Source organism: Myxine glutinosa, chromosome 10, assembly GCF_964187855.1.
Source record: "Myxine glutinosa chromosome 10, kmMyxGlut1.1, whole genome shotgun sequence".
NCBI classification, from domain to species: domain Eukaryota; kingdom Metazoa; phylum Chordata; class Myxini; order Myxiniformes; family Myxinidae; genus Myxine; species Myxine glutinosa.
Window position 1 is genome coordinate 41,854,187 of NC_136270.1, and position 11,846 is coordinate 41,866,032.

Genomic DNA, 11,846 nt, shown 5'->3' on the forward strand with positions numbered 1-11,846 from the left:
ACAAGGACAAGCAAGCAGGTATAATTTCCATTTTGTAAGGATCACCTTCATTTATAGGTGCAGATCGTCTTTGAGGCCTCCAAAAGATCTATACCCACAAATGTATTTTTTCTCTCTCATTTAAGAAAACAAATAAGAAAAAGTGTCTTTGAAGGGTTTTGAAGGATTATTATCTTTGAAATAGGTAAGAATAGAGTAGGGAGAAATGGTGAAAGAAAGGGTGAAGGTTACTGGTTTTAAGTTGACTGTAAAGGTGCAGGTGATGTGTTTGCAGCTGCAGAGGTGTACAGGTTGGACGTTGAGCAAAGGTGACTCAATAAAATCCACAAGAAGGAAAGGAATAAGGTGATGTATGTCTCATGTTTTTGGCATTCTCCGCTGTGATTCCTCACAATTTGTTGATTATACAGCAGTAGACTACTTGTGTTTAGATTTCGTTGTTTACGTTTGTTTACTTTTGTTTAACTTTTCCCATTAGTTTGCTGTTTGTTCACACTCCCCACTCATAATTAGAATTTCTTATGATGTTCTTATACACAGTTTGCATTGTTAGAATTTGCTCCGTTAGTGGACAAATTATGGGATAGCATATACATCATATACATTGTATGTTCGACATTGAAATAATAATGTACTTTTTGAAAGATAAATCCATAACATATTTTCATTTCATCGATGATGCAAAGCATGCTGAAGTGAAAATGATTGGATACGATCAGTTGGTCTATCTATTATACCTGCGTGACCCTAACCCTTACTCTTATGGCTGACGCAACCCTAACCATCCCTATTATGGCCGACGCAACCCTAACCATCCCTCTTATGGCCGACGCAACCATAACCATTGCTCTTATGGCCGACGCAACCCAGCCATCCCTCTTATGGCCGACGTGACCCTAACCCTCCCTCTTATGACCAACGTGTTCTGGGGGAACTGTGGAGGGGACTCTGGGAGACACCCGTGGGGAGAAATTAGAGGGAAGCACTGGGGGAAGCACCCATGGCAAAAAACCCATGTTCAGTGTTTTAGAATAACAAAATAAGAAATAACAACAAGAAAGAGCAATCAAAGACTGCAGACCCTCACCAGGACATGTTTTCAGTGTTTTTTAAAGGCTTTTGTGTTAAAACAAATATGGCGGCCGAACCACGTGACCGATGACGTCATCATTATTTTATTTCTAAACTAATTTATTCCTAGATTATGCTCAAGAAATTTCATCTTTATCAGATGAAGTTTTGTACTTGTCGAATTATGACGTCATAATGGAGGCGCCTATGACATCATCATTAACATAATTTATTCCCCATGGAGAGTTCTTTACAATGAGCCATGTCTCAATTTTTTCTATTCAGCGCTTTCAGAGATATAGGGGTGCAAAAAATTTCGATTTTTCCAAGATGGTGGCCGAAACACGTGACCTGTGACCTCATAATTATCATTATAAAATTCTACAGGTGGAGTTGCACCTATGGTGAAAATTTCCTATCAATCGGACCAACGGTTGCAGAGAAAATCATATTTATTCTGTGCGGACAAACAAACAAACAGACAAACAGACAAACCGACTCAAATGCAATACCCTCTCCTCTGGCGAGGGTAACGAGAACGGCACTCGGTGGAGCACATACCTCCGCCAGGCTGAGCAGTTTATGTTTTGTATCACACTGAAAGGCTGGATCTGGATTCGGACCTGAACCAAAATCTAATCGGCTTGTTCTTGTCATCTAACCAACTCGTCCACCAAGTTTAGTCATAACTGGTCCATAACTTATTTAAATATCATGTTATATATCGCTTTTCGCCCTGTTACTCAATGGTGAAGAATGACTTGAAAATTAAATAATTCTCGTATCCGAATCCATATTGAGATCTTTACCAAAATTGAATCGATTCGGTCTTGTCACACACACAACCTCTTCACCAAGTTTTGTCCAAATCTGTCCATAACCTTTTGAGATATCATGCCATATATCGTTTTTGGCCCTATCTCCTAATGGTGAATGAATGAATGAATGATCGTTTTAAGGCCATTTTCCCCGCTGGAGTGGGGGATAGCCTTGCGGGCCCCATGACAATCATGGTTCCCTGTTTGAGGCAATGTTTTTACGGCCGGATGCCCTTCCTGACGCCAACCCTTGGTCGCCTCTTACGATGCGCAGGGATACGGTGTACCTATTCTAAGCCGGGGTACACACCGTGATCATTCATCCCAGCAAGCTGGTACTCATTTTGCCGACCTCGGAAGGATGACAGGCTGAGTCAACCCCCCTGGTGTTAATTTAGCGATCGACCGGGATTCGAACCCAGGATCCTCGGATCCCAAGCCGGCACCCTAACCGCTAAGCCAACACCAGGCTTATCTCCTAATTGGTGAAGAATCAATTAAAAACTCTAATTGCCGGATCCGAATCAGGATCTTCACCAAAATCTAATCATTTTGTCTTTGTCATATACACTACCTCTCCACCAAATTTCGTTTGAATCAATCCACAACATTTTGAGATATCTTGTTCACAGACAAACAAACAAACAAATGAAAAATCACTCGTAGAGCGACACTTGGCAAAACAGAACAAAGTGGAATGCCACTCAGTAGAGCATCCTTTTGACCTCAAAAACAATTGGAGGTTTTATTCAGTTAGCTGATATGAAAATCCAATTCAAATTTAAAGTCAATCGGATGAAAATTGAGGATTTTAGAAATTTGAAAAAAAGTGGTTGACCTTTGTCCTATGTTGACCTTTTGACCTAAAAATATATAGGATTTTGTCGGACCGCGAATTCTACCGTTTGGTGAAGTTTTGTGAAGATCGGTTTAAAATTGTTACCTATAGGCAAGTATAAGTGAGCGAACAGACAAACAAACACACACACGAACACACAAACCGGAGTGGTCAACATACTTCTCCAAAAAAAATTTTTGCCAAGTAATAACGCACAAGACCAACCAATACACTTGAAAATCTTCGATTTTCGCAAGTAACTAACAGACAGGGGCGAAAACATAACATCCATACACCTTCGGTGGCGGAGGTAACTACCGTACCATACGTCTCATATGAAAGTTATTGAGGGAGGATCCTTTTTCTGCGAGAGGGGGGAACTTCGATATTGTGTCGTCCATCGAGAGTGTTTCAAATCATGTTGAATTTTAAATAGAACAAATACCCTTAATAAACAGGTATCCGGGAATTTATAATGTAATTATACTTTAATTAATGATAATGTAGTGTCTGTGTTGTGTTGTGTTGTATTGTCACTGAACTACTCCCTCAAACCTTTGTGAAATCGTACCAAACTTCTGGTATGCACCTATCTCTCCCGTATGTATTTTTTTACCCAAGGGTATTTTTTTGTTAATTTTTTTGAGAAAAATGTCTTTTTATTTTTTTGAAAATAATGTTTTTTTTCAACTTAAATCTTCAACTTCAATTGTTTATAAAATGTACTATCACGTATATTACAAATACATTTGTGCAAAATAATTGTATTATGATTTGTGTAAACTATGACAAAACAGCAACTCAGGTACAGTCATCGATCTATATATCAACATATCTGGGCAGTGTCTGTGTTGTCACTGAACTACTCCCTCAAACTTTTGTTTCCATGTCACTGAAGTCCTAATATGCCCCAGACAATATTATTGGCACCTTTTAGAAGTCGTTAGAAATAATTTGATTTCAAGCAGGTGATTCTCCTTTACTTTAGAATTGAACTCACCTGTGCTGAGTTGCAGGTGCCTGCGATATTTAAAAAATCACTCATTCAACCAGTTTGAACAGAGAAAAGGAGTCATTCTGCTGTTTTGTGTCACTGTGTGTGGAGATGAAATGACATGGAGCATGAAATATGAGCATGGAGAAAAGAAAGAAAACCAGAGAATTGTCTGAGGAGGTCAGACACGAGATTGTAGCCAAGCATAGACAATCTCAAGGATACAAGTCCATCTCCAGAGATCTTGATGCTCCTGTGTCCGCCGTACGCAATGTTATCAGGAAGTTTAAGACCCATGGCACTGTAGGCAACCCTGCTGGACGTGGCCGCAAGAGAAAACTTGATCAAAGATTGTAGCAAAGGATTGTTTGAATGGTGGAGAAAGCACCTCGATCAACTGCCAAACATTTTGGTAGGAGACCCAGGAGGACCCCACTGCTGAGAGAGAGACAAAGAAAGCCCAACTGGAGTTTTCCAAAACACACCTGAACGAGCCAAAATCCTTCTGTGAGAATGTCCTACTGACAGATGAGACCAAATTATACCTTTCTGGTAAAGCACATCATCTCTATGTTTACAGAAAACAAAATAAAGCCTTCAAAGCAAAGAACACCTTCCCTACAGTCAAATATGGAGGAGGTTCAGTGATGTTTTGGGGTTGCTGTGCTGCCTCTGGCACTGGGTGCCTTGAATGTGTGCATGGCATCATGAAATCAGGAGATTATCAAGGCATTTTGGAGCGCAATGTTCAACCCAGTATCAGAAATCTGGGTCTCCGTCGGTTCTTGCAGCAGGACAATGACCCCAAAGACACTTCAAAAGGCATCCAGGAATGGTACAAGACAAAACGCTGCACTGTTCTGAAGTGGCAGCAATGAGTCCAGATCTAAATCCTATTGAACACCTGTGAGGAGATCTGAAAACAGCAGTTGGGAGAAGGCACCCTTCAAATCTGGAAGAACTGGAGCAGTTTACACAAGAAGATTGGGCCAAACTGCCAGTAGTGAGGTGTAGGAAGCTCATTCATGGCTATAGCAAGCGTTTGACTGCAGTTATTTTGTACAAAGTCTGTCCTGCCAAATATTAAGTCTTGGGTGTCAATAATTTTGTCAATGCCATTTCTTTTTATTTTCTGATTTAAAAGGATATATTAAGATCTGAATCAAAAATAAAACTTTTTGTTAGAGAAAATTGTGAGTTATTTTTTTAAAGTGTCAGGGTGCCAATATTTTTGGCCACGACTGTATATGTACTACGTGGCCAAAAGTATGTGGACACCCGAACATCACACCCGTATGTGCCCATCAAACATCTCATTCCAAAATCATGGGCATAAATATGGAGGTGGTGCCCCCCACCACCCACCCCCCACCACCCCCCTTTGCTGCTGTAACAGCCTCCGCTCTTCTGGGAAGGCATTCCACTACATGTTGCAACATTGCTGCAGGGATTTGCTTCCATTCAGCCACAAGAGCATTTGTGAGGTCGGGCACTGATGTTGGGCGATTAGGCCTGGCTCGCAGTCGGCGTTCCAATTCATCCCAAAGGTGTTTGATGGGGTTGAGGTTAGGGCTGTGCAGGCCAGTCAAGTTCTTCCACACCGATCTCGACAAACCATTTCTGTATGGACTTCGCTTTGTGCAAGGGGGCATTGTCATGCTGATACAGGAAAGGGCCTTCCCAAAACTGTTACCACAAAGTTGGAAGCTCACAATCATCTGGAATGTCATTGTATGCTGTAGCGTTAAGATTTACCTTCATGGGAACTAAGGGGGCTAGCCCGAACCATGAAAAACAGCCCCAGACCATTATTCCTCCTCCACCAAACTTTACAGTTGGCACTATGCATTCGGGCAGGTAGCATTCTCCTGGCATCCGCCAAACCCAGATTCGTCCGTCGGACTGCCAGATGGTAAAGCGTGATTTATCACTCCAGAGAACGTGTTTCCACTGCTCCAGAGTCCAATGGCGACGAGCTTTACACCATTCCAGCCGACGCTTGGCATTGCGCATGGTGATCTTAGGCTTGTGTGCGGCTACTCAGCCATGGAAACCCATTTCATGAAGTTCTCGACGAACAGTTGTGCTGACGTTGCTTGCAGAAGCAGTTTGGAACTCGGTAGTGAGTGTTGCAATGGAGGACAGACGATTTTTACACGCTATGCGCTTCAGCAGTAGGTGGTCCAGTCCTGTGAGCTTGTGTGGCCAACCACTTTGCGGCAAAGCTGTTGTTGCTCCTAGACGTTTGCACTTCACAATAACAGCACTTACAGTTGACCGGGGCAGCTCTAGCAGGGCAGAAACTTGACGAACTGACTTGTTGGAAAGGTGGCATCCTATGACGGTGCCACGTTGAAAGCCACTGAGCTGTTTAGTACGGTCCATTCTACTGTCAATGTTTGTCTGTGGAGATTGCATGGCTGTGTGCTTGATTATATATACCTGTCAGCAATGGGTGTGGCTGAAACAGCCGAATCCACTAATTTGAAGGGGTGTCCACATACTTTTGGTCATGTAGTGTCTACACATATACATACATACATACATACATACATAATATATTTATATATATATGCAAGTCTCAAACACCAGGGAACAACTGTCGTGCTGCATAAACATGTGAAACGTCGTCCTGTGTGAAATCCCTGTTTTTTGAGGTTCAAAAGAAGGGCCTGATCGGAAATTGGCCCTTTTACCTCTTTTGCAGTGGAATAGCACATGTGGTACTGCATCATTGAATTCAGCAGGTCTGAAACATTAGGATTCGCCCAATTCCACATATTTCCCAGAATGTTCTGATGGAAGTCCATTTCTGGACACATTTTGCGCTATGAGCTCACAGCCTACTGGTAGGAAAGGTCCAACACATTACTGTTCTCTTAAGGAGCAGAGTCAGAATGTATGAAAATAAATAAATGGACAAACAACCATGCGAAACATGCTCTCCTTCCTTCCCCCATACCCTGAAAGGTGGTGTTCCACAAGGTACTTGCTAGAAATGCTGTGTTATTGCGGGCATGTGGTTGGCTGGCAGCCATGGCATACAGGAGAAGGGCATCATGGAATCCTGCAGCAAAAGTCACAGCCTGTGAAAGAACAGACCAAACAGAGCACAATGTTAATTACAAGAATTGCTCTCATACCACTGTGAGGGGCATCTGAGGTGACTACAAGTCGGTCGAGAACATTTCCATCGCCCAGAATTTATCCTAGCCAGATCATCATGGGGGTACTCCCTGAACAGGGCAGAAATTTGCTATTTCACCAAGGCACACAATGACCTACTGTTTTTGAAAGGCCTTATGGGGTATTCAACATCCACTTGTGAATGCTAGTCAATGGGATGGGCGGATGAACCTCATATTCAAAGGACGGCCTATTTCATTGATGTAATGTCCTGAATGCATAACACCAGCATGGCGGTTTGTAAGTTGGATCGGGCATCAACTCAGACTATTGGACTTCTCATAAGCGAGTACTCTACCTCTGATCTACTCAGACTATTGAACTTCTCATAAGCGAGTACTCTACCTCTGATCTACTCAGCCGATTAGACTTCTCAAATGTGAGTACTCTACCTCTGATCTACTCAGACTATTAGAATTCTCAAAAGCAAGTACTCTACCTCTGATCTACTCAGACTATTAGAATTCTCTAAAGCGAGTACTCTACCTCTAATCTACTCAGACTATTAGACTTCTCACAAGCGAGTACTCTACATCTGATCTACTCAGACAATTAGACTTCTCAAAAGCAAGTACTCTACCTCTGATCTACTCAGACTATTAGAATTCTCAAAAGCGAGTACTCTACCTCTGATCTACTCAGACTATTAGACTTCTCACAAGCGAGTACTCTACATCTGATCTACTCAGACAATTAGACTTCTCAAAAGCGAGTACTCTACTTCTGATCAACTCAGACTATTAGACTTCTCAAAAGCGAGTACTCTACCTCTGATCTACTCAGACAATTAGACTTCTCAAAAGCGAATACTCTATCTCTGATCTACTCAGACTATTAGACTTCTCAAAAGCGAGTACTCTACCTCTGATCTACTCAGACTATTAGACTTCTCTAAAGTGAGTACTCTACCTCTGATCTACTCAGACAATTAGACTTCTCAAAAGCGAATACTCTATCTCTGATCTACTCAGACTATTAGACTTCTCTAAAGTGAGTACTCTACCTCTGATCTACTCAGACAATTAGACTTCTCTAAAGTGAGTACTCTACCTCTGATCTACTCAGACAATTAGACTTCTCAAAAGCGAATACTCTATCTCTGATCTACTCAGACTATTAGACTTCTCAAAAGCGAGTACTCTACCTCTGATATACTCAAACTATTCGACTTCTCACAAGTGAGTACTCCACCTCTGATCTACCTTGCCAATCCCAAAGTTCTAAGTTGGACCACACGTGTTTTGCATTATGTGTGTTTACGACATTCACACAATCTTTGGCATAATAATCCCTATTCTAATCTTTCAGTTGTTCCCATAACTATTTCCCAATAGCGACCAACACAAGGCAAAGCAATTATCAACAGGAGAGTGCAAAAGTTTTGGGTCAACAAAAAGTACAGCATACAATTGCACCTCGCCAACCCGCACACGCAACTGAAACACACCTGCTCATCCCACTGCAGTGTGTCCGTGTCATTCCTGGCAGAGGTTTCCAGATCCCTGACAAACTTCTCACGCTCCAAATTCTCCATCCAAAGGTTGACCACGTACAGAGATCGCAAGGACCCACGCGTTCCAGGTTCCCAGCGTCGTGGGTCACCTGCACACATCATGCATAGGCTGAGTGAGCTCTCTCATTCGTTCTGATGTTCAACTCCTTACCACGTCATGTTGGTGATGTGGGTGAAACGTGACATACCGTGCACACTGCCGGTGAGGAGCTCGATGCTGAAGAAGATGTGGCCATTGTTGGTTAAATTAAGCTCCTGAGTTGTGCGCATGAAAAGTTCCAGAACCATCTCCGGGGCGCACAGGATGACAACTGCAGAGCACGTGGTCAAGAATACACCTTGTACATCGCAGTACATAACATGTACATAGCCACCAATGAATGCAAACACCGTTTGTAGAATGTTTAGATGTTGTTGTCAAAGAAAAACAAATAACAAAGCAGGATTAGAATCAATATGAATTTGGTGCAGTATTCCAACTTTACCGTATTCCCTCACCTGGAGCTTGAGCAACAACTTCAGCCACACTTTCCGTCCAGTCTTCATCTGGACGAGGGTCTTCAGGGAGTCTGATGTGGTGGATTTCTTTACCGTGTTTTGAGAAGGTTAGGAAGATCCCTTCAACAGTAAAGTAGCAAGTTCTGTCTCCAAGATGGTCGTCGGTGTAAGCCAGTACAACAGATCTGTCGCCTAAACGTTCTAGAAGTTGCTCGAAGACCCTTCCAAGCTGGATGTAACTCGGCAAAAGCCGAGTAAGGAAACCGTACTCTGACTGCTTATCATCAAAGCCCACGGCCATTGCTCCAGCGGTTAGGAGAGGGATCTTCCAGTGTGTCGCTAGGCGAGCGATGGGAGCGGCCGAGTACTCGCAAACTGGGCCCAGGATGGCATCTGGATGATTGTCGACTGTTCGGTCGACCAATGTAAAAAGAGCCGAATTACCACATTCGGAGTCCAAGTAGTTGAGTTCAACTGAAAGGCCTTGATCATGATGGATTCTTGCTGAAGCAAGATGGACAGCTGGAAGGACGTGATCAATGGAGAACGGGTATCGAGTGTCCGAGGGAAGAAGCAGAACTATGTTGAGAGGTGCTTGGAGAGGTCTTTGGGAAAGTTTGGTGGGATTTGAGATTGACCACGAGGGGGGATGAGGAGAAGGTGATGAAACAGATGAATCATTCGATGAGGCGGTGGAAATAATGTAAGCAGAAGAGAAGACAGAAGATTTGGGAGGTAAACCTGAGTGAAGTGAGGATGAGGAGTTGATGGAAGAGATAAACAAAGTGATTGTGGATAAAGTTGAAGAAATGGCAGGAGTAGAGGAAATTGAGGAGAGTTCAGCAGGAGGAATAGGAGGCAGGCTTGAGGGGGTAGGAATAAAGGAGGAACCAAAGAAGAGGTTAGGTGAAGAATTTGGCAGAAGAGCCGTTGGGAAAGATTGAAATTGTGAAGAATTGGAAGAAAGGAAAGACGGAGACAGATAGTCTTCAATGCCTCTTAAGGAAGTGGAGGAATTTGATGTTGGTTCTTCCAGGGATCTTCTGGCATAAAGAATGAAGAGACCGAGTAGAAACGCGGAGGACATGATGGATGAGGCTCCGCTCTCGGAATCGTTTGGAGGTTTTTACGCAACAGCAGAAGCAGGAATATGATGTCGGTGTCGTCCGCACCTTGAGGATGGCTTGGCTAAGTGGTGAGCCGGGCTTAGGGAAACATGGAGTACTTGTGGGAGGGAAACAAGCAAATGAAAGAATAGTGAGGGGAGGGAAAGACAGGAGATGTAAGGAGAGGGAGGAGGACACGAGGGAGGAAAAACGTTGGCAAGACAAATTAGCCTTTTGGTTCAACAGTTTGGACGGAAAAGGGTAACAATGCAAGGCAGGTCAACTAGACTTCAAATACAATATTTTATTTCACTTTTAAACTCATTTCAATATTCTAAATACAAATCTGTAATATATGTTAAGTTCAGGGTAAACTGTACCTTAAATAGGGTGTAAAGTTTGTTTTAAAAACCCCTTCCCTCTCCTTCCATCAAATGATGGCGTAGATCACACAAAACCTTTTCATTATAAAATATGGATGTACACCTGGATAAGGAGGTTATGTGCCTCAGGATAACAACAGGTATGCACACTCACCTTTGAGCTTCATAAACTGGGTTCGAATCTCGACACGGCTATAAACGGCCACCCAGGTGTTTCCCATGTGGGGAGATGCATCTGTGGGTGACCTCCCTCGGATCAGGTGTTGTCAGGTGCCCATCAGGTGATCAGGTTCAACTTGGCGTCCCATCTGCCAGCTTTCGTTCTTTTTTAATCTCCTGTACAAGTGTGAGGTTCATGGAGGAGCAGGTCAAATTGGCGGTGTGGTCGTGGGGCAACAATTGGGCACAACCAGCGAGGGGATAAATAGACAGGAAAGGAAGAGAAAGAGAAGGTGAGGAAACACTGCAATCAGCAAGTAAGGGTGTTGGGCCTGAAGGGTTCATGGGGGGGTAATACAGATCATGGGTTAGAGCGGTGCGCGGCCTGCTTGACGCCCTGGATGAAAAGTAGGAAAGAATGGCTATGGGAAGGCGGTTCCATTGGCAGGAGAATCAAACAACAAAGAAGTTGAGATGTGGAGTCAGCCTGGATTATGGAAGTTTACCCAGGAAAGGGTAACTGGAGGAACGGATGCATCCTGGAGTTGCTGCGGAAGGCCAGAGAGCTGAGAGTGGCGGAGAATAGAAGGGAGAAAACAGAGACCATCGACCTTCCTGCAATGAGAAAGCAACAGATCTTGTGTTTGGGCCTAGTTGTGAGAGATTCCGATAATGTGGAGAGCTTTCAAGTCCATAGAATCCAAGAGAATTACAAGGGTGCCAGCCCATATAAGAAGCTGTACCAGAGACGGACTTGACAAGGCGCCACCATGACTCGGAGGGAGGACACTCACTGGTTGGAGAGTTGAGCCTTGAGATTTGCGAGATGGTGTTCACCTGGCATGTCTCAGGATGGGCACACACCTGTTGCGAGCCTTATTAAATTATCAAGTTATCCTCCATTGGATTAGCTTTCCATTTTGAGAAAGTAAGCTGCTTGATCACAACCAACCACCTCTTCACATGATCCAGTGTACCAGGGCCTAGAGGATGGATAGGAAAGCTGTTGCTGGGATGGGATAAACAGGTGCATAAGAGAAAGTAGGATTTTGTGAAAGTAGTCCCAGGCAGAATCAATATCAACTGCTGTGGAGATGGTGGTCTAGTCCTTTTGTGAGAGGTGGAGGTTGGTGGTCCTCAAGGATCCCAAGGTGTCCTTTTCAAAAAGTATAGGTGAGATATGACCAGCACACTGAACAAATCCCAAATCCTGCTCTCACCTACAGGGGGCACTGCATCATTTGCACAACCGTGCTTCCCCAGCATGGTCCGCAATTTAT

The 11,846-nt window shown here is 43.5% G+C and overlaps 1 protein-coding gene across 1 annotated transcript in view; it reads right to left on the reverse strand.

The window, feature by feature from the left end:
• LOC137434477 (atrial natriuretic peptide receptor 3) overlaps window positions 1-10,099 on the reverse strand; it is a 33,608-nt gene extending 23,509 nt beyond the window's left edge. The window contains exons 1-4 of the mRNA XM_068127518.2: window positions 8,919-10,099; window positions 8,609-8,731; window positions 8,355-8,509; window positions 6,684-6,807 (exon numbers count right to left, since the gene is read on the reverse strand). Of these exons, the coding sequence (XP_067983619.2) occupies window positions 6,684-6,807; window positions 8,355-8,509; window positions 8,609-8,731; window positions 8,919-10,005 (1,489 nt within the window). The 5' untranslated portion in view covers window positions 10,006-10,099. The remainder of the gene's footprint in view (window positions 1-6,683; window positions 6,808-8,354; window positions 8,510-8,608; window positions 8,732-8,918) is intronic.
• Window positions 10,100-11,846: the final 1,747 nt, after the last annotated feature.